Source organism: Diadema antillarum, unplaced genomic scaffold (genome assembly GCF_040938485.1).
Source record: "Diadema antillarum isolate AM-2024a unplaced genomic scaffold, OU_Dant_1.0 seq00000389_RagTag, whole genome shotgun sequence".
Classification (NCBI taxonomy): Eukaryota; Metazoa; Echinodermata; class Echinoidea; order Diadematoida; family Diadematidae; genus Diadema; species Diadema antillarum.
The window spans coordinates 1427414-1451087 of record NW_027271386.1 but is presented as its reverse complement, the minus strand read 5'-3'; the positions used below and the strand labels follow the sequence as shown (position 1 = coordinate 1451087).

At 38.8% G+C, this 23674-nt stretch overlaps 1 protein-coding gene and 1 long non-coding RNA gene across 3 annotated transcripts; both read right to left on the bottom strand.

The window, feature by feature from the left end:
- Positions 1-1222: 1222 nt before the first annotated feature.
- On the bottom strand, positions 1223-9587 carry LOC139731960 (sulfotransferase 1A1-like). The gene is made up of 7 exons (XM_071642830.1): positions 9579-9587; positions 7402-7570; positions 5491-5622; positions 3909-4148; positions 3009-3103; positions 2641-2827; positions 1223-1332 (listed from the first exon to the last, which is right to left on the bottom strand). The coding sequence occupies exons 1-7, from the start codon at positions 9585-9587 to the stop codon at positions 1223-1225; spliced, it is 942 nt and encodes a 313-aa protein (XP_071498931.1).
- An 868-nt stretch (positions 9588-10455) lies between these two features.
- Positions 10456-22991, bottom strand: LOC139731941 (uncharacterized). 2 transcript variants are annotated; one of them, XR_011711002.1, is made up of 4 exons: positions 22774-22991; positions 12463-12689; positions 11704-11767; positions 10456-10574 (listed from the first exon to the last, which is right to left on the bottom strand). It is a non-coding gene; the product is annotated as an uncharacterized lncRNA (long non-coding RNA). The 2 variants fall into 2 exon arrangements; XR_011711001.1 differs by lacking the exon at positions 22774-22991 and having other exon boundaries at positions 12463-12920.
- Between the last annotated feature and the right edge of the window lie 683 nt (positions 22992-23674).

The following is a 23674-nucleotide window of genomic DNA, read 5'->3' as shown; positions in this document are numbered from 1 at the left end:
ATCTCAATTTGTTACATTGGAACGACTAAGATAAGAAAGGGGAGCTAGTGCCTAAATTTAATTAAACAGACCTACAACGAATTTTCATTAGTCTAATTTCAACTTTTTGATAATAAGATCAATAAGCATTAAAAGGATAGACATTAAAATACTACAACTGTGAAAATGCGTTTTTCATGTATGACTAGGCGCAGACTTTATGTGTATAATATGTATATGGATGTTGGAGTTCCTGTTAACGCGTTTCTCGTTCTTCTGGTGTATCGTGTGTGTGTGTGTGTGTGTGTGTGTGTTTGTGTGTGTTTGTGTATGTGTGTGTGTGTGTGTGTGTGTGTGCGTGCGTGTGTGTGTGTGTGTGTGTGTGTGTGTTTATGTGTGTGTGTTTGTGTTCAATGTACGTGGTGCATGTGTACTAGTATTCTGGAGTAGAATGCATCAATATTTTAGGTCTGACCTCGTAAGTTCCGTAATTGAAACGTTACTTTGCCATGTTTTGGGCATATTATAATTTTGTATTGTGCTGAATCAATTTAAAAATAACGGGAATGGTTACACGCGTTCAAATGAATGTGTCTTCTTTTCGAGGGGATATCTGTCACTTGTTAGCAGACAGTTTTTATTATGGTGATCATGTGAATTTGTAAACTCAGCGACTTTAAAAGATTGTATTATACCTGGGAAGCTTTTCTTCTATATAATCTTGGTGAATTAATCTTTCTTTCTTTTTTTTTAAAGATTGCCTTTTGGATATTCATAATATAAAGTTAGATCATCGGGTCTCGACAATCATTTTCATTTTGAGCTGACATTGGTTCATAATCTCACGCCAAAGCAGTTTATGTCATTCTTCATCATCCCAATGTTACCTGTATGTCCTTTGAATAGACCACTTATACTGACACAGCTTATCGTGCGAATAATGATAACTTGTTTCAGGTGACCGTGGTTAAGCTGTATACACGTTTTCTACACAAAACGCTTTTCTCTTTGGCAAAACGTTTGACACTGCCTCTGAAATCATCAAATTGAATCCTTTCATAGCGCCAAATGGAATTTGGTTAACAGAAAACATAAAGAAGGTAAACAGGATAATTCAACAGACATTGAAATAGACAATAAATCATGATAAAATTGTCAGTTACGATAAAAGGTTTCAAATACCACAATCTTTGATTGATTTCACTCAGGGAGGCCATGTGGCTAATTCTAAGCCATGGGGAACCTATTCAAACTGAAGTTCTAGTCCAGTGCCCTCAATTTCTTTCTCGTAGAGTTCGTCAAATCGGCGGTTTTGCTCCTCCGTGAAATATTCCTTCCAATTTCCGACAGCACCTGATGATGAGAGAAAGCAAAAAGCAACAAAAACGCTTAGGAAATACATGGTATCATTTGATGAAAGACAAGTTAATCGATATACACGTGTGGATTGGGTTAATGCAGCAATATATGAGTAGAACACATCATTGGAAGTTCGACTAAAATTTAATAATCTGTTCGAAAGTTATGAATTTCTAAAGTTTCATTGCCGCCATCGTTGAATGAGAAAGCTATTACAGTTTCTGACGTCACTGTAGGGCAACGACATAAAGAAATATAAACAGAATTCAAAATAGGTACATGTATATGTATATATCTAGCAAAATAATAGAGCACTTGACTTACCTCTTTTAGAAAACTGGAGGGGTGAACAAGGTAGCCCTTAACAGGTGTCAGTAACAAGTCAAGACAAGTCGTTGTTGTTCCGCAGTGATGTCACAAATTGCTGTCTAGTCTTCTCACCCAGCGAGGGAAGCAATGAAACTGAAAATATTTTTTTTTTTTTTTTTTTTTGCACGGATGGTCCGATTCTCTTAAAAAAAAAAGTCACTGATGTGTTTTACTAATATCGCTCCGTTCTTTGATAATCCCGTCAACAAAAGTTATGAACTGTTTCATCATCTTGTCCAAGTAGCCTACTTGACAGTAACACATAACCGCAACATGAATTTTGTCATCCTTTTCCCAGTATCTCCAAAAAGCAAACACCAAGCTCACGAAGCACAGCTTTGGCTGAGCCATCTACACACACACATACACACACACACACACACACACACACACACAAACATATATATAATATACACTACAAAAACATCGGTGCTAGATTTAACACCATGGGTGTTAAATCTATATATAACATCGATCAAGTGTCAGTAGAGGACCACACCCACGTTGAAAAGTTGAAAAGTGTTCACCTGGCACTTCGTGGTGTTAATTTGACACTGTATAGCTGATTATATTTTTGACACTGCGGTGGTGTTAATTCAACAATGGCATCGCATGGTGTTGATTTGATATTGCTGGTGTTACTGTCAATGGTGTAACACCCATCCAGCTTCAATAGGAGACCACACCGACTGGTGTTACTGTGGTGTAAATGTGTTCATACCTTTAAAAAAAATCAGGTACTTTATCACAAAATTCTTGATCGTCTTGTTGAAGTTCAGAATCGACAAGAAGAACAGTAACTAAGTAACTATTCAAAAAACAATTTTGCATTTTGAAATGTCACCCGGAGGTGTTTACTAACACCATACGAGCACCGGAAATTTAACATCAGCTCGGTGTTTCATATCTAACACCGGACTTCTTGCAGTGTACCTTTCCTCATGAAGGAAGCTCCTTCTTTCTTTCCTTCCTCTCTTCGCTCGAGAATGAAGTCCGGATTCGAGCTCGCGCTCTTTTTCATCGACCCGAAAGAGGAGTCTTCAACGATGCGGTCGATGACTTCGTCGCGAAGAGATTTCCCCATGAAACGTGCCACCTGCACCACGGCTCCTCGAGGGTCCTGCCAGACAGACAAACAGACAGACAGACAGACAGACAGACAATCATACGGAACCGTCCGCCAACCATAGGTTCACCTTTGTAGCTATGGCAGGTGAAACCCTGCATGATTGGCAGTGCATACCACTCTGGAATAATTTTGGCATAAATGAAAAAGATTGTAAGCACATTGCAACAGTTACCTTCTTCATGTCCTCAAACTTCAAAAAGAGCACATTGGGATGATGTCTTTTCTTCCACCACGGGAGGACATTTTCGAACCATGATCCCTGTGGCGCTTTGATGTTGACGACAAACAAAAACAATAGTTAACGTTCATTCATTCATTCATTCATTCATTCATTCATTCATTCATTCATTCGTTCATTTATCGAATTAATATCTTCAACAGAACATGGTAATATGGATTTGTTTCACAAAATATGAGTGCATATATTGACATTGTTACTAAAGTAAGTGAAAATCGAAATGCAATTGACAAGGGAAGTGAAAAAAACAAACAAGTTAAAATGATAACAATGATAACCCTCCCTGCCAGAAAAAAAAAGATAGATTTTAGGCAAGCCTGATATAAAGACCATAGAAATAATCGTTAAGATTTGTACGTAGTGAGTTACGGTTTATTCACACATACAAACATATCTATTTCTTGTTACATAATAATTCAGTCACAGTCGGCGCTGCCGTTCCTCCACAGACCGACCTCCATTATTTCCATGGCGCAATCTCCACTGTCTCCAAAGATAGACGGATGACTACAGTCACTTAATCAGGTAATAATTAAACACATAAATTGCATCAATGCGCTATGTCTAGGACTGATGAAGATACAGAGGAGGAGGAGGAGAACAGGAGAGGACCTGCAAAAAAAAAATGTTCGTTCCTGCTACATCAAGCTTTTGCCGAAAATGGTCTTACAAAGCTTCAAAGCTCTTAACTCACGAAAAAGAAATTTTGAAAAAAAAATCATGTCATTACGTGTCATAACTCTTATTAAGCAAAACAAACAAATAAACAAACAAACAAACAAACAAACAGTATCAAAAGAATGGTATTGTGGAAAAAAGAAACAATCTTAAGACCTCTTCCAGCGATGAACTCCTCAAAAAAGACATCCCACGACTCGTATGCCGGCATTCCGTGTAAATAGCGACAAAAGTGGTAGTACGACACGGCCGCGTCCTTCGGGTTTCGCACCACGTAGATAACCTTGGCCTTGGGCTGGTCTGACCTGATGGATGGCGGTAGGAACCTGGGAAGGGCGTGGCTCTTCATCATCCGGGGAGAATCCCAGTCACGGACCACATCGGCATAGCCCCGAGCTGTCGCCATCTGCAGGAAATAACAGGATATCGGGAGCAAGCGCCTAGATCAAGGATTCCTCCAGAACGATTCTTAAAAATGTATTACATTTGAACATCTATAAATTGGTCATAGAGTTTGAGACTTTACAGTGATTGCTTTAGGGAATAAGAATCTTTTCAAAATTTATAAAACAAATCACATTGAACAATAATGAGGAGGTATAGCAGCTTCACATGCGCACGCATGATTAGGTGCTCTATGAAGCAGAGCAAAAGAAGAATACATGCATACATAAATTCTAAAGAGGTGAACTTGTCAAGCAAGTGGTATTGTCACGATTGCCATGGAATTACGTTTATTATTGAAACATCAAGTGAGCCTCCGATGTCATCATCCTTGTTTAGTTTATTATGTCTTTGGTTTTCATAGCAGCGTTAGTTTATCTGCTCTTGGACCAATAAATCCAACAATTGTATTCATGGATATCGATCTATGCGATGTGACATAGCACAGATTTTCTGGAATATATATATATATTATTATTTTTTTTTAAATAAGCTAGGCTTTCCCCATTATCCAGGCAGCCCATCTCGGTACACCTTAAGATCGAGACTGTTTACATTCAACATTGCACTTTGTTCAACCCCTTCTGTGCCGATGAATCATATATCATGCACAAATTTCATTCACATAATATGGACAGATAATTCATGTGGGACTCAGAGGATTAAGAATGGTAGTCTTATCAAACGCCATTCTTTTGAATGGTTCAGCCTTTGTTTCCACCCCAGCATTGCCAGGTATCGATAATAATGTCAAGGGAGAGTTATAGGCAAAGGGCGGGATTGGATCGGGGCCATCCCACGAGATGCCCACGAGTCAAACAGTCCACGAGTCATACTGCCCATGAGTTCGACCCTAGGCCCCACCCTAGGCGAATAGGGCCCATGAGTTAGACACTATATAGGTATAGAACAGCATTTTACATATTTTAACGACGGGCTTAATGTGACGGTCTCGTGGCCTTCTATGCTTAGTGTCGAACTCATGGGCTGCATGACTCGTAGGCTGTAGGCCTACAACTCGTAGGCTGTATGACTCATGGGCTATACGACTCGTGGGCTTTATGATACGTGGGTGTGGAACTCGAGATGTGCACCCCCGTTATTCACGTGAAAACAGCGACGTAACTTTCACGATGACAACGGTAATTATGCATATAGATACAACTGTATTAAAAAAAAAATATCAGGACAAAATCAACTAACAAGCAAGAGAAACACAAATAACCACGGACTGTTTGCGTGCATGTTCCCAGTGTACTTACAACAAACTAGATCTCACCGTTATATTATGTACTCACATTGGGATGGTTTCTCGTGCTAACAATTTCTAGAAACGGGATTCGAAACAGTACGTGATCTCCTTCCAGCTTGCTTGCATCGCCTTCAAAGCTTACGAGAAGCACAATTTGTTGCATCCAAGTAGTACCTTCAGGATATGCAACCAAAAACACACAAACGACAATTTGAGAAAAAAAAAAACAGCGTGTAGGTTTGTTTGTTTTTTCTGGTCCATGCAAGTATATAACTTGCGAGAGCGACTGTCATTTTCAAAAATGTCACACGTCACCAAAAAGGCTTGGTAAAGTATTAGTTTATTCCCTTGTTATCATCAAATTCTCCAGGCCCTAAACTTTCGGGTGGTTTGAGTCCGCTCGCCTGTGTCGGTTGTGCACCTATAGACATGGGCACTAGGGCCACATTTCATAAAAAAAGTTGATAGGATAGCAACTCTTGCTAGGATGGCAATTGTCATGGTGACGACATGAATTCAGCTTCCTGATTGGCTGTTGCTATTGAAAGTTGCCATTCCACCATGAGTTGTCTATTGTCTACAAGTATTAGTGACCTCCTGAATTCATGCATGGCCTTGCACGCAGAACAAAAAATCAAGAAACCATGCCCTGAAGATATGCATTATATGAATGTATATGATTACATATTTTACCCCGTCTATTTCCTACCAGAGAAACTGTAGGAAATAAAGCCAGATCATGAGCAAGTTTTGAGAAGGCCGGAATCGAAAGATGCAACTCCTATTATATACTTCGAACTTCGAGGGAAAACTTCTGTATCTGGATTTTATTGCTTAATAATTTCTTTCTGCAGTTTTGACATGGTGATGGTGAGACAGATCACGATGGAAAATCCAAGAGAATCAAATCGTGGGGTAGTACTTCCACAATGATCAAGATTGCAGTAGGTACAGTCATAAATTCAAATTGACTAGATCACACTCTGTATTTCTGTCCTTTTTTAAGCAACATCAACCTTGCATTCTAACTTTATTGTTTCACAGCAACATATACTTGGATCAGTGCTTTGTCACTTAATTCAAGCAATTTATAAGCAAAAATATCAAACACAAAATAATGAATTAGAACGGACAAAAAAAAGCACATCAGACAAAAATAAAGTCATCAGGACAAAAGCACCTGATACGTCAAAACGACACTGGATTGGAATGCCGCATACCACTAAGACATGGATTTCCTCGACCGCCTTTTCATTGCCATTGCCAAGAGCACAGCCATAAAATTTCAAGAGATCAATGATTTCAAAAACCTGATTTTAAAATTCCAAGATTGATTCCAAGATCACTGATTTCAAGATCGTTGATTTCCGAACTTGCTATTCACCGACAGTCCAAACAGATAAAAATATAATGCTGCTCGCAAAGAAAAAAAAAAAACCCGATGTTTTGTTTTGCGTTTAAAATCAGATCCCTGTCCAAGGAAACATGTAAATTCAATGACGAAAGGACTAATTTCGAGGTTTGAACTGACACACACACATATCGTCACTCGTATTATCAAAGGCATTGTTTACCATTGGGAGCAGTGATTTAAAAATGTTCTAGCTATCACATTTGATGCATGTGTACGTCAGTTGTATCACAAAATGTTCTAAAATACAAAAGTTTTGCAATGAAGTCTAAAATACAAGGAGATGTCACTATTTTTCTCACCAAACCATAACTGCATGTAGACGGTTTAGTCAAGAAACAATCTTAATATCACTATTATTCACATTTTGTACATTTAATAATAGTGATTATTTACTATAATGCTAAAAATTTTCACATTGGTTGTTTCTATTCCAAAATCACATTTAAGAACTATTTTGAAGCAGTAAAGCTGGGTTTTTGTTTCATCTGCAAAAATGGTAAATGATGCTTTTAAAGAGAAAGGTCTATTTTGCATCTTACCCGATTTGGCATACGTGATAAGGAACAAGTCATCGGGTCGAACGTCCATATTTTCTAAAGCCTCCAAGGACTGCGATGTCATGATCTTGGGGAAGACTACACCCTTGTACTCGAAACAGGTCTCCTTCACACAAGCTGGAACTGCGGATGAAAAGCGAGGGTCGTCGCACTGCAAAAACAGTGGTGTTAGATTTAACACCACTGGTGTTGAATCTAACACCGGCCGAACTTCAATAAAGGACCACACCATCTGGTGTTGAAGTAACACCGTCTCTGGTGTTAAAATATCCAACACCCATGGGTGTTAAAGGGTGTAAAAATATACCAACACCAGCCTCGGTGTTTTTTCAACACTTAAGAGAGTGTTAAGAAGTTGACACCATAATGGTGTTCATTTGACATCCCAACACCAGTTATGGTGTAAGTTCAACACCCGTGGTGTTAAAATATACCAACACCAGCTTTGGTGTTGCTTAGATTATTGATAAGTTGACACCACTTTGGTGTTCTTTTGACACCCTTTAACACCAATGACGGTGTAACTTCAACACTATTTGTTGTTAGAATCTATACCCCAACACCTGTCATGGTGTTATTCTAACACTTCAAAGTGTTATAAGTTTGCATTATTTGGTGTTTATTTGACACCACAGAAGTGTTGATTCAACGCTTCAGAGTGAGAAATAAATTCCAAGTGATGCCAACTTATTAACAATTTGAAGTGTCGATACCTCGACATCATTTCACACTCTCCACATTCAATCGCACAAAATAACACAGTAATGTAAGTAGGTGAAAGACAGTCACGTGCCACTAGGTTGATCAAAATATTTAATAAATTCTGTCTGTCACAACAAAACACAATAATTCTATTACATGTAATGAAAGCCTCATCTCTACAATATAAGTATCAAAATGGAAAACCTTTGACCCTGTCAGTTGGTTCTTTGATTATCTATGCAAATGAGATACATTATGGCTATTGTAGGCTAAAATATCAAATTTAAATACTCACTCTGAATACCTTTGGCCTTCTTGGCACTATCAAGTTGAATTTTCAAATGAAATTGATACTAGTATTATATCTTCTTGGCTCTATCATTCAAATGTTCAAATTGAATTGCCTACTCAGCTGTATAATTCAAATATTCAACATAGATCATCCAGTCTGGTTGTAAAATGTTAACATAAAAAAAAAAAATTATACTCTTTCTTTTGATCAATGCTATTGCAAGTGACGATACAAGCATGTGAAATTCTGATCATTTAAATATTCAAATGACACACATAAGGCCTTCTTGGGCCAATATTTTCAACTCGAACTGGATGTAATTGATACCCCCACCTAAAACTAAGAGAGTTAGCTCAATTCATGATATTCTTGTATGCCTTTTGTTGAAAAAAAAAGTACAATGTAACAAAAGTTGTTACCATAGCAAGATTACTCAACAGTGAGATCAGTGTGCGACTCATTTTAAGATTACACTGGTTACATGAGCGAAACCTCAAGTCAAATGCTAGAAAACTGAGGGAGCTCACCCAATTCACAGTATTTTTTGTTTGATTTTCATTTTAAAAGATGGTTGCCATTACATTAGCACTCTGTGCAATATTTCAGGCCAGATGCTAAGAAACTGAGGGAGATTGCATAATCAACTGTTGTGTAAGTTTTTAATTTGAAAATGTCACTGCCATGATAACACTTTCTTTGACCGATACAAAAGATGACATTTGCACATTAGCGCACTACAGTGGTCACGTGCCAAATTTCAAGTCAAATGCCTAAAACATGAGGGAGTTATGAGTCAATCACAATATCTTCGATTGCTTTGTATTAAAAAATAAATAAGTTAGCATGGCAACGCATTGTTTAACATTGACGAGATACACGTAAGTGTTTTGCACATCTAGAATTTATCTTGTCACAATATATAGGTGTCATATCTCAAGGTTATTGCTAAAAATTGAGAGTAAGCTCAATCCACTTGTAGTTTATACGATTCTCATTACAAAATACCATTAACTTGACAACATACTATTTGACAATGACGAAAAATAAAATTTGCACAGGTACATAATACAGTGGTCACATGTGCCAAATTTAAAGTCAAATGCTCAAAATCTGAGGAAGTTAGCTGAATCCACATCGTACTTGTGGATGATTTGTATGAAGATGCTGTTGCCATGGAAACAGATTTATGACCCCCCACAAAAAGTGTCTTGCCCGATAACATATTATCATAGTGACCATATGTATCAAATTCAGATTTAAATGCTAAAAAAAAAAGAAACTACGAGAGCAGCGTGATCCACACAATTTTGTATGATTTGTTTAAAAACTGCAATTGCCATGGCAACAGATTTCTGGACAATCGAATTTCAACAGAATTGATTTAAAACTAAGTAGCTTGATCCACATTCTGTATTTGTAATCTTTATGAAAATTTGATGTTACCATGGTAATGCATTACTCCATACTGACACATGTAAACTAGGACATGTAAAAATTACAAGGTCATTGTTCAATGTCCCCTGGACTAAAGGTAATCACCTCCTCATCAAAAACTGTCATCGACTAATGAAGAGTACTGCTTCATCAACTGTATATCATCAGTCTCTATCTCGGTTCCTCCATAGAACTGGACTTGGAGTATCTTCACAGTTTCACTGTCACAATGATGATTCTTCAAGTGTCTTCTAAAACCATTGAACGAATCAAATTATGTCCGTACACAGGCCCCCTGGGCGCAATTTATTGTTTGTCCATCACTCAGTCCATGTTCGTATGGCAAACAGTGAAAAAAAAGCAGTTTCAGTGGGAACTCCTAAAGAATGCATCACTTCATTATCTATTTGAAAGTTTAGATCTCGGTTCACGAACTCGGGGTAATTCCAAATGTCCAAAGGTTGATGAGAGGTTTTGCATACCGTAGACAAAACACATATTTAATGTGCTTTGAACAATGTGTCGAAGGCACTCTGAATGATATCACCAGGGCAGGGTAGTACCAAGTGGTCAACAATGAAGTCATATTGGTACACATGTATGTTATCCTTCTGACGTCCTCTGTCAAGCAAGCTGCATCTTCTGATCTTCAAGCAAGCAAGCTGCATCAAGAGCTGCATCTTCTTCTGCTTTCCCTCTTCAAGTGGTGATCAAAACTAGCATCAGGCTGAAAATGTAAGGAAACAATGAAAAACAAACAGACATTGTATGAATCTATTACAAATAAAAACTAGACAAATTTGACTGTGACATTTATTTCGATTCCATAATGCAATTTGATAGACTCAGTCACACATAGGCTTAACACATTTTATTCACATTTATGATTATTTTAACAGATTTCAAGCTATCACACACACGGAGGGATGGACTACTCAAAACCATAACAATTCAGGCACCACTTCTTGGCAGAGGATAATAAATGGATCTTATTCCATTTTACTTAAAGATCACTATAATTTCACAATTAAAACTCACTTACACTTGTATACCTATTTTTTCTTAAAGAAGCTTTGAAATTTATCACTTTTCTCTTATTCGTGACTGATCAAAAAGCAACTTCAAAATTTTAGCCTACATATGGGGAAGACAATCTTTAAAGTTCAAGGATCGACTTTGAAGAATTCACGAGTAAAGTTCTCGTCGACATCAGGACATAACCCTGACAAAGGCAAGTGCGCAAAAATATTCACAACATCCAAAAAAAAAGTTAACCTATGAAACATTGAAAAGCAAGTGATCTTAATAAATTACATAGTCCAACAACACAAAAAACCCCAGAAAATTTCCCTTGACCTCTAATTTCTTTTCTAATACAAAAACAGATCATAGAAAGTAGAAAATGCAAAATCAATTAAACTCGTAAAAATCAATTTCATTTTCAGAATGCCAAAGTACTGTGAATTCTAATTGCCTGTCCAAAATGACTCATAAAGGCTTGTTCAGATATGATGAGTCAAACTCCGGCAACATTTTAGTGCACAAATCAATGCGATATGAGATGGTAAAAAACAAACAAATAAACAGATCAAAATGCAACAAAACAAAACAAAAACACTGAGGCAAGAGGAATATATTTTGCAACACAGTGGCAAGAAGTTATGGTGCAATCAAGCTCAAAAGTAAGTGAAGATACAATGTCATGAGTTTATCTTTATCTTATTTTTTTTTTGAGTCATGTGCATTCATTAACATAATGAAAGTGGCGTGGTTCGGCGCACCATATCTGAACACTAAAAATGTCAGGGGGTTTGTCGCATCATATTTGAACAAACCTTATAGTCATGTAGACTTACCTTTTGAAATCGGATAAGGTAGTCTATAGCCAAAGCCACAGAAATCTTGCACAATCCTTGTGCCCTGGTTCACAGGTGGAAGCAGATAGAGTACAAGAAGGATTTGCAGGTTACTTACATTCTATGCTGTGTTGTAAGAAATGCATGTTATATACAATATATTCTACGACTCATTAACAAAGTATCCAGGTATCAATGGAAATTATCAGTGAATTGCACTGCATAATCAGGGAGCATTAAGTAAAACATATGATCCTTCATGTAGGATGAACCCATGGGTTGTTGTGTGACTTCTTTAAAAAAAAACAAGAAAAAAAAGTCTTCTTTATTTCATCAGCATCTCCAAAATAACAAAATTACATTACATATTGATTTGTGACTGTGAACTTTTATATTACAATTGAGTTTGGTGAAATCCATTCATCTGCCTTTGAAAAATCAAAGTCACAAGATATTTCCTGCATTTTTTTTTCATAATGAAGGGCTCCTGACCCTTGATTATTGACCTCACGACCCTCATCGACTCCAGGGAAACGTTTGATAAAATGTATTGTCAGATGCAAAGATTTCAGCTACTTATAACAGTTGTCACCAATGACAAGTTTTGTGGAACGCCCCCTGGATTTACATAGCCTTACCAAGTTTCATTCACAGATGATTGTTTTCAACTTGCGGCATGATACACAAGAAACGATATTGGATGGATAGACATCTAGAACATAAAAAAGGGGCTTTCAAAACCTATAGTATTGTGCATACCCTGACTGCTACCAGGTCTGGTGGTACACTATTTGATGATTGCTCCAAGTCTCATGAATCCACATCAGTTTTCCGCATGTGTTCTCCCAGCAAACTCAACAGCTTGACTGTGGTTTCTGAAGGCTTTCCTCTTGCTAGCTTGACAAGACCTTCCACCAAAAACTGGCCACTGCTCAAAAAAGCTTGGCATCGTTGCCTGGGAGAAGGAGTGAGAAGTACTGTTCAACCTGCAAGTGTAAGGACCATGAACATACATAATTATCAAGTGGCTACAAGTCCGCAAACTGTCAAACTGGTGCGCAAGGTGTGATGCACTGGCTTAGGATTCAAAGTACTGAACATCCACATATTACTGCACTAGTGTATTTACTGTATACAAGTGCATGAAACAGATTTATCTTGTGTGCATGAAAGATTTGATCAGAACTGCAGAAAACAAAGGGTTTTGTTCAGGTGGCTTCAGATTAATTCAGTCGGTGATTCTATTATAGTGTATATACCTACTTGAGATATGCTCATAATTTCAAGTTCGTTTTAATTAGCCACGGGGGGGGGGGGGGGGGGGGGGGGGGGGGGCAATAATATCCTGCTTCCAGGTATTCATCATCTTTATGCAGTGTACATTTATGCAAATATTATTTGAGGAGAAATGGAAAAATCAAATGCCATTTTGCAATTGATCTACTCTCATTTTCAAGGTTTTTTAGATAGATAATACAAGTAAAAGATCTTTTTGCAATTCTGTCATTTTCAAGATTCCAGAGACTCCAACCCCAAGCACCTTGTAAACTGGAGATTCTCCCGCCAGAAACCCCTAGCAAACTGGAGACTCCAACTTGATGTGCGCGAAGCGCACATCACGAGCGCGAAGCGCGAAGTCCTTGCGGCCGGGGTCCAGGGCCCGCTCAAGGGCCCTGGAAGCTCTAGGGTTCTAGATGCTCTCTCATGCTATCTCAGGCTTATTTTTCAACATACGATGGCACAAAATATAAGTGAAAATTTAGTGATTGAAATCATATTTATTGGCTCAATAAAAATTTATTTCACATACCATATGCATGCAGATGCTATTTTCATTCAGCGATGCATATGAAATTGATTAGCATCTACAAAATCTTATGCAAGTAAGTATGCCTATGTGATACCTTCATTTGGTATCTACAAAACCAGTGGAAACTTCAAACAGTAAATACTACATCACCTAACTTGGAATTGGAATTTCCATCATCTACAGAACCATGCTGGTATGCCTATGTGATACCTTCATTTGGTATCTGTTAGCCAGTGGAAACGTCAAACATCAATACTACATCACCTTGAAATTGGCATTTCCAGCATCTACAAAACCATGCTAGTATGCCTATGTGATACCTTTCTTTGGTATCTAACATGTATTAACCGGTGGAAATTTTAAACATTAAATACTACATCAATCACTTTGAAATTGGCATTTCCATCATCTACAGAACCATGCTGGTATGCTTCTGTGATACCCTTCTTCAGTATCTATTAACCAGTTGAAACTTAAAAGAGTAAATACTACATCACCTTTAAATTGGCATTTCCAGCATCTACAGAACCATGCTAGAATGCTTTTGTGTGATACCTTTTGGTATATAACCAGGGGAAACTCAAACATTAACCACTACATCACTTTGGCTTTAAATTGGCATTCCTTTCCACCTTGTCTCACCTGTTTACATTAACATGATGATGATTTCTGGAGTAACATTGGTTTTACTCGCTATTTCCCTGTTTTCTGTGATTCTCACTCGTATTGTTTTTAGAAACCAAAAGGCAAAACGAAGATATCTTTTTTTTGATATTCTAATGATGTACAAAAGTAATCAATTCAATCATAAAAAGGGCAGTGGAGTAATGTTTAGTCACTTTAGTCATGTTAGTCTGAGTCTTACCGGTACTTGTCTGTCCTTCTTTTTTCTTTAGACAGAAGTATGTTCTTGGTTGTATTTTCTTGTTGCTGACTTTGCTGCCATGATCAAACACTTGGGAGGGATGAATTTGTAGCTGGGCTCATCACAGTTGACCTTGCAGCTGAGAATAGCAGCAGTGGCACGGCTCGTCAAGTTCGGCCTGAACTCTGTGGAGTTCTTGCGTATCAAGGAGAACATCCTTTCCACAGAGGCTTGATTGTACGGTAACACGAGTAGTGTTCTCATCACTTTTGCGAGACACGGAAACCTGGGCTTTCCGCTGGCTACAGTTAGCGAAAACACTTCCAGCCACCAACGATCAGCAGGAATCCCTTCAAATTCTGGAAGACTTCTGCTCAACTGTAGTTCCTGCCACTCTCCTTCCAGGTTTTCCATGATTTCATCAGTCTGCTCATCTGCCTTGAGGAAACGCTGAGCCAACGAAACAACTGGAGCAGAGACGTTGGCGGGGAGAGGGGAAATATGACTACCTTAATTAATCGTTTACACCTAATACAGTGTATATTATGTTCATTGTTGTAGTACAAGGTTTGTAGATACAATAGTTAAGCTGCAAATGGATCATCCAAAACAATTCCCATGTTACAGAAATAGCACTTTCTGTTACTGTTAAACGCATTTCCATATTGGTACAAAATTAGTTTTATCATATTTGTATGTTACAAAATAAAACTTTCAAAAAATTTATATATATATATATATATATATATATAAGTAACAAAGCTGCAACAAAGTTCATGCTGTATTCACCAACGGTTTATTTCTTCACACAAAATTTTCGAGCGTCTCGCCGCCCTTTCTCAAGTGTTGATCAGGGCGGCGAGACGTTCGAAAATTTGTGTGAAGAAATAAACCGTTGGTGAATACAGCATGAACTTTGTTGCAGCTTTGTTACTTATCTTTTTATCTTGCCAACACGTGGACTACCTTATCAACATATTATATATATATATATATATATATACATTGTGATATAAAAATAAATGGATGGAAATGCAATATCAGTATAATAACCCATGTCTGCACTGTACCTGTGCACTCTGTGTATTTCATCTTGTTGCTTGGGTTGATTATCCCTAACTCTGTGAGCACCTTGTTCTTGAAGGGTAGTCGCTGGATCATCTTCTTCACACCTGCTTCAAGAGATCCCCTGACACTCCTGTGATGCAACACATTTTTAAATTGTACCATGTATTTTATTGCTTTAATAAGCAGGCCCATGAAATAGGTTATTACACATTGTGATAATGATTTCAAGTGCCACTGTGTAGCAAGATGTCTACTGTTACAACTCTGACCTCAAGTCTTAGTAATCCAGGAACATTATAGCTTCATCTCTGTTGAAGGGTAGAATTTCATTTGAGAGTAAACCCACTTGGAAGATTATCATTCAGGTACATTGAATGAGGTGGAGCTTGCACCTGCACCCCCCCCCCCCCCCCCCCAAAAAAAAAGTATTTTATTTACTGGAAACAGAATGGACATGACATTACTTGACATCAGGAAATATGATTTGTTTACCTGAAGAACCCTGTAGAATCAAATCCCTCCTCCTCCTCCAACGTGGTCAAATACCTCCTTGTTGCGTTACCAATGCTGATGCAGTCATTTGCCTTCTGATTGGTACTCTTGCTGTAGTCTACTTGGGTTAGATCCTCTGCTGACACGATCACCGGTGCCTTGACAAACATAGCCAGGTATGACCCCAAAAGATCATGCATCTCCTGACTGATTTCACCCAGCCTGCACTCATCGGCCTGTAGGGAGATTAAACAGACAAGAAGTCGATGACATTCTGATCAAACTACAATTTGTTTACTCTGAGACTGTGACAACAATAATTAATAATAATTGCAATGTGATCTGTTAATTGTATATTAAAGTACATTTGTAGTCATTACAACAGTCTGATAGTATGCAGTGTATTAAGGAATTGAATATTGAGCATATAATATGCATTGAATTCACTAACTTTTAAGTATCTATCATGACTCTCCAGTGTTTCTAACACTAAAACTGAAGCGTTTTGTCTACAATGTACTTGAGAGGGATGCTCTTCACAAGCTTTCTTATGCCCCCCATCTGTTTTCAGGTATGATATTCTCCAACTTGCATAGTTAAGTTTCTTAAAGTCACTATTACTTTGTACAATTAGCTATGTACCACACACTGCATTACGGTATTTGATCTCATATTTGATGTTTTCTAAAGACAAATAAATAAGCATGAATGTCAGCCTAAATCAGCAGTCTAGGTTCAAAAATACACATACAAAGTCAATAATGAAGCTGTATAGACAAACCTGAAGTCTTGTGTTGAAGGCATTCAAGCGACGGAGAGAGTATGAAAGAAAGTGGTAGGTGAGTTTCATCTCTGGGTCTGCAAGCCGTTCTGCACACCGCTTGACTTTTCCAGGCTTCTCAACATCTGGATGACTGTTGAAGTAGGATCTCAGAGCTTCCCACTGATTCAAGAAACGGTTGACACATGCTTCCAGGCTAAGCCACCTCGTTGACACATGCTTCAGAATCTTCAGATGATCAACCTCAGCAAAGATTTGAAAATCTCTGTACTCTTCAGCTCTCTTGGCACTGTGAATATTGATTGAACATAAACCTCATATTGAAATAGTAACATACACACAGTTGAATATACTTCATCAGTATTTGTATCAAAATAAAGTATGGTGTCTAAACTGAATAACCTAATGGGGAGCGAAATTCCATAAACATTTTCATTATTTACTTACACTATAGTTCTCACCTCTATTTCCAACATTCAGTTTGCTAATGTGAAACATTTTGCTTGGTATATGTTTGTGTCATGAGCAGTATATAGTCACATCATGTACAATTATCAAAAAACAATTTGAATTGCAATTTCAAACTGTTATTAATCATATATGCCTGTAGGCACTCTACCTGTGCTCAAAGAAGTAGTAGACATCAATCAGCAGATCTTCCACTGGTTGTGTAAGCGCCTTGACCATCTGGGATGCACAGAGATGTGCACAATGCGATAGACATCCAACATCAAAGACCCTGTCATCTGTCGCTGTCTTGATTCTCGAAAGTACAGAGTTGTTTTTTCCCACCATCACCGAAGCATTATCGCTGCTGAAACCGACACAGTTGCTCCATGGGATGTCTTGCTTGCTGGAAAACAAAAACAAAATGGAAACACTATAGGCCTATTATGATACTAGCTGTGATGTGCAATATACTTTCGTCATTTAACTGAACAAAAATTGTAGAAATATGCTTGATTAAAACCTAAGGGGCATTTCAGACAATTTTCGTAATTTCACATTAGTACACAAAAAATTGACAGCTCCATAAATAGATTTGTGGAATTTATTGCGGTCCTTGAGCAGAGAAACAAACACTCTGAAAAATCTCAAAAAGAATACACTGAACAGTGTTGGTGGTCAACACATTCACATATTTCAGAAATGTACATTGTAGCAGCGTAATTCCATTACAGTACCTCTTGCTTAGCAAGTTCACCTGTGTATAATCTTTGCAGGCCTTCTTATTTTGTTCTGAGCCCCAACTCATGCATTCTTATGGTGAGATCTGGGTGAGGCTGCCATGTCATCATCCTTGTTCATTGCACTATGTTGTAAATGTTGAAAACACTCTTATTAATCCTCATCCCAATCACTATAGATTCTGAAACCCTGTACCCAGTATAACCAATTTATAGTTGCTCATATGTAAAACCTAGCAATTAAGTAATGTAAGTAATGTAGGCCTTTAATTCTATATCTTTAGTTTTAACCTGTAACGTTAGGGCCTAAATTGTCGAACAGAATCTTGTTAGATTTGTTCACTACATATGTCTTTTGGAAGACCCAATAATTGTCAGTAATAAATAATTTCAAACTTACTGTGCAATCATATCTATTGATTTCATATCCGTTTGTTAATTTCAAAATACAAATAACAGGCAAAGTATATTTAACGTTAAGTTTTTACCTCAGTTCTTCGTTCACAGAGTTGAACACCTTCTCTGCTGTAGCTATATTCACTGTTGGCAGGCCCAGAAAGCGCTCCTTTACTCCACCCTTCTCTAGAACTCTCACTAACACGGCGCAATTTTTTTCGTTATGCTGGTCATTACTCTCATCTACCGCCAACGAAAAGTCAGATTTTCGGCATCTCTCTCTGACAGGTTCCAGAAAATGTGGTGCCAGGACATCCTTGATGATAGTTGCCGTTTTTGTATGGCCGCATGCAAACTTCTTGGCAATGTCACTGTCGGGGAACATGGCCTTGCAGAGGCTAGTGAAGCTGTCTCCAAGACTGAAGGGAATATTGCTGTCCGCCACCCACTTGCAGAACAAAATTTCTGCTTTTGTCACTTTATCCTGCAGAGATTCGCACTCCCTTGACTGACCAAAATAATCAGCCATTCTGGCCTGCCGTCCCTCCTTCTTAGCTGCCTCAAGCTTCGCGCGGTGGCTTCCCAAGCCCACGTGTTTCACCATATCATTGATGCCACCGTGCTTTACAGAGAATGTAGTTACACAGTAAGTACAAAAAACAGTAGAAGTCGAGGTACCGGCGGTGTCCTGATGAGACGCTGTCAATCCACGGAAACGGTCTTCGCGAAACCATTCTGGCTTCACTGAGCACAAATACCTCCTTTTAGTAGATTTACCCGATTTACCGGAACGGGAATTTCCGTCGTCTTCGGCATTTTTGCGTTTGGTAGTAGTAGCAGACATGATGATCAGAAAGATCTTTCAGCTCATAATCCCAGCATCAGCTCAGTAATGCATACTAACCTATTCGCACGGCCGGTACACTGTATGTCTACGTACCGTGTACCGTACGTGTAAGGCTAGGCTGGCTATAGCTACATAGGGCCTTCAAATCTACCTTAGATCGTACAGTACGTAACGCGCGCGTATCCATCCCAAGAATCTCTTTGATCCCAAGCTGCACCTTTACGTTACCTATACCCCACCACCTTGGTCTCCCTGGTGGTGAGCGCGCGGGAGCTCGTATCTAATACCAGTAGCTTCAATACTCACCATTTACTGAGTACGTAACGTACTCACCGAAGAGTAAAAGCGCGCGTGGACGGTACGGGTGTATCGTATTTGCCGGTGGGTCCGGCGGTACATGTATTGTGTATGACTCTGTGCATGCGTTTTGTTTTAAGTTAAATTATAAGGGACGGTGGTGCGGTATAGCCAAAGAGGTTCTAACATGTAGATGTTACAGCACCTGTACGTGCGTTACGCACTTACTACCTCGTTGATCGTGCACGCACTTGACTTGTATTTGTTGATCGCATAGCAGTGATTGCGCGATTGCGTGTTTTGACGCTTGATGAGATCTCCTTTATTAATATATGATTTTTAATGCCGAAAATTTAATTCAGGTTTTAGAATGGTGTTTCGGCGGGAGAACGATTATTTTAAGAGGGAGAAAATACATCTTCAGCGGGAGACACATAGCCAGAGCGGGAGAAATGAAATCTCAAACGGGAGAACGGGAGATTTTGCAAAAATGGGCTTTCGGCGGGAGATCTCCCGTCGAAAACGGGAGAGTTGGAGTCTCTGAGATTCTCAAGTGCAATATTGCCAATATCATTAAGTGTGGCAATAACATAAGTATGGGGAAGAGGCATATTCCAGAAGGGATTTTTTTTTTTCAAGAGATTATTTCAACAAATACTACCATCAAAGTAGACGTATATTCCCTCACCTGAATCATGAAAAAAGCGATGATACATGTATTCCATTTTGACTCATTTGTGAAATTTAGGATCAGTTCTCAGACAGAGAACAACTGCCAGTTATTAATATGGGCTGTGATTCTGTTTCTCGCTACCCTTGAACTCGCACCTTACAATTAGATCTAGAGTCTAGAGTCTTAACATGGACTCGGTGGAAATACCGGTTTTACATGCATGTGACGTCAGCTTTATAAGAGCATATTCTTAAATTTGTAAGCGGTTAGCAAACTCATAAATAGTAGTACAACGTACTCATATTAGAAACTAGTTAGTAGATTCTAACGTAAGATCCACGCGCAAACACTAGCGTCCTATATAGGCCCCTACGTTCCTACGTGTAGCTACTGAAAACATCACGTAACCTGTTGTGATAAACAAAAATCAGGTCGGGAGAACCCCCCACCCAGCCCCTTTAATCGGGTATTTACGCTCTTTTTAGAGCGATATTTGCTACTAGTACCTAGTACTAATTCAAACCTAACAGTTTGGACCTAGAACAGTTACAGTAGGCCCTACAAAAAATATAGTATACCTACGAACATGTACAAACCTACGAACATGTACACACAAACATTGTTCGAACTTCGTCTTCGTGCACGTCAGTAGCGGGTAATGATTTGCGCGCTAACAAAGATCCGCACCAGAGCCTCAGAGGTAAGAAAACTACATCAATAACAATACAAAATGCCACGGAACCTTTTATATTTAAAATTTGATGATATTTTTAAAATGCAATTATTGGACAAAGGAACCCTCAGCGAAATTCGGACTCAATGCACCGCTGTATAGCGCGTTGGTGTTATGGCCTATTACTAGGGGAGAGCGGGGTGAGTTGGGACGCGGGTCAAGTGGGACACGTCCTCTGAATCAAAAACTGTTCAACCAATCAGCGATTGGCTAATATCTACAATAAGTCCCTAGCAACCATACATCACATTAAGAAAGCCATGCAGTTCGGCAAATTCTAAGTGTGCATAAATTGCTATTGAAAATTTTCCCCCAAATATGATTTTTTTTTTTAAATCAGGTTAATTAACCTGTTGTCTTTGTATTCATGATTTCAAGGGCACAATTGAAGCTGGTGGTGAGCCTTATTGATATGCAACTAATATAACTTGTTTTTGACAAATGCCTGCATGGTTACTGAGCAGTTGTACATATCTATGTATATGCCATGTGAGGGACAGTTGGGACAACGTGTCCCATTTGTCCCTCATAATAGCATTACATGTAAAACAGTTCAGATTTTCAAACATGTTGTTCAAACTTGTTTTGTTGAAATAAAGATCATTTTAAAGCATGTTTGACTGTTTTCATTACCAATGTTTCATTACGCCTTCAAACTTTGACTTTTCCGACATGTTTATAGGATGTCACACTTTACCCCACTTTACCAACACCGTCCCATTTCTCCCTTGCCGTTGTCCCACTTTACCCACGGGTGGGTCAACTTCTCCCCCAAAATAAGGTTTTTTCTTTTCATTAACTGCAGAAAATTGAGAACAGTGCCACCCCCAGTTTATAGCTCTTTATGTAACCTACCGTATGAACCTTCATGCAAGCCCGCAAGGAAATGTAATCATCTCTTTTATAAAAAGATATCAGAAGAAAATCGGCGAACTTGAAATAATGTCCCACTTCTCCCCGCTCTCCCCTATGTACCAACGGTATGGCAAACACTAACCCCGGGACGCTCCGTATACAGTTACACACTGTGGGAGCGTCCTGAGTCAATAGAGTGCTATATCGGTAAGCTTGAAAAACATACACAGTCTGTCACAGATTTTCGCACCTCCGTAAGTTTCGAATATCACGAGGAAAAAACGTACTTTTATAGTATACATAAGATTCTTATCTAATTAATACCCTTCGTTCACCTTGTTCTTGTTCACACTGGTCCAATAATCTTGAAAAAACGTTTTTTTCACGGCCATATACGGGTCCGTAGTCCTAGCTCCCCATCCCATTCACCATTTTCGAAATCAGTATGCAGTACACTGCGCACGTAAATATTCATGTGCTGGCGGAGTCGCAATGCGTTTAGCCTTCTGACAAGGCCTGCGCGCGCGCACCCACCCAGAAAGCAACGCAATATACAGCGAGAGGGTTTGCCAACAGTATGATAAGGCCTTGCCACAAAGCTACACGACTTGACGGCCAGCGCATGCGCACAAATCTCAAATCCATTGACTGTATAAGATGTAGTTCTCCCGAGTTCCTCTCGACCGAGTCGCATTTAACTCATCAAACCGAGCAGAAAGGGACTATTGCCAGAACCAAAAGTTGAACGCAGTCAGTCTTCAACATTACATCTTCACCTGTAAGTCTTCATATTGCAGAATTTTTGCGATTGCATATTGATTTTTAGGCGCTATACTTCGCCTGTCATGATCATGTCTGCTACAATGCGCAGCCCCAACACTGCGTGTTGGGGCTGGTCGCAGTTAGGCAAACACTATAGGCTACATGTACTTAGTATGCTGCGCTACATAGTATACTATAGTATTATGTGCGTGCTAAGACAAAGTTGTCTATAATATGCGATGAAATCCGTGAAAATCATGCACATCGTTTATGATAGAAAATAACTGGTACACGAAATAATTACCTTAAAAGATACTTATCCCCGCTGACAGACTTAGCAAAGTCACCATCATAGATTCAATGTCATTTTTAGCCCCAGACGACATCGAAAACCTGACTATCGCGATGACAGACGTTGACGACTCCGCGCCACAGCAACAAATTTCAGGCATTGGCATGTGTAACCAATGAGATCATCGGACTGCGAACACGTGACTTTCTCTGGTGGACAACTAACACCGATACGGTGTTACTAGTGTAAACCCCCTTTTCATGACAAAACTATAACACCACTTGGGTGTCATTTTAACACCGAGAATCTAACACCCAATGAATGAGAGAGTGTTGGTGTTAAATCAACACCGAAGGGTGTCAAATTGTGTCAATTTAACACCAAATTTAACACCCACAGTTTAACACCCGGTTGGTGTTACACTTTTAACACCGCATTTTTTGCAGTGCGCTCTCAGGTGGACTTGTGTCTGAAAATCGAAAAGTTGACATCAATAATCATTCCGGTTCTTCCAGAATACCCTGAAAACTCAAAAGAGTGCAGTGGAAAAGGGAACTGATATCCTTTGCCATGTAAGATGATATCTGTTGCCGAAATAAAAAAAGATGTATATTGTATGCAGGATCAAAGGAGAATTAATAAGCCTGTGTCCATTTTGGATCCTGTATTTTTTTTCTTAATAAGACCTCTTTAAACTGTCCCCGTTCTCATCAAATGCTAATTCAAAATTTGAAGGTAAATGTGGATGTAAAGATGGCGTCAGCACAAAAATTTTGAGCTGATATTATTAAGTTCCAAGAGTTTTCATTGATTCTAAGTTGTCTTTGGGTCGTTGGTTATATTTGACTGTTACTCTGACTCTGCCAGTATAACCAATGATAACGGATCTGAACGGATACGGGATTGGAAGTAC

What these genes read in the sequence shown, in the direction of transcription:
- LOC139731960 (XM_071642830.1), bottom strand. An exon ending in TATCACGTATGCCAAATCGG is followed by an intron (nt 5,623 to 7,401) that starts GTAAGATGCAAA and finishes CATATCCTGAAG; the next exon opens with GTACTACTTGGATGCAACAA. An exon ending in AGTTTGAGGACATGAAGAAG is followed by an intron (nt 2,828 to 3,008) that starts GTAACTGTTGCA and finishes TCTGTCTGGCAG; the next exon opens with GACCCTCGAGGAGCCGTGGT.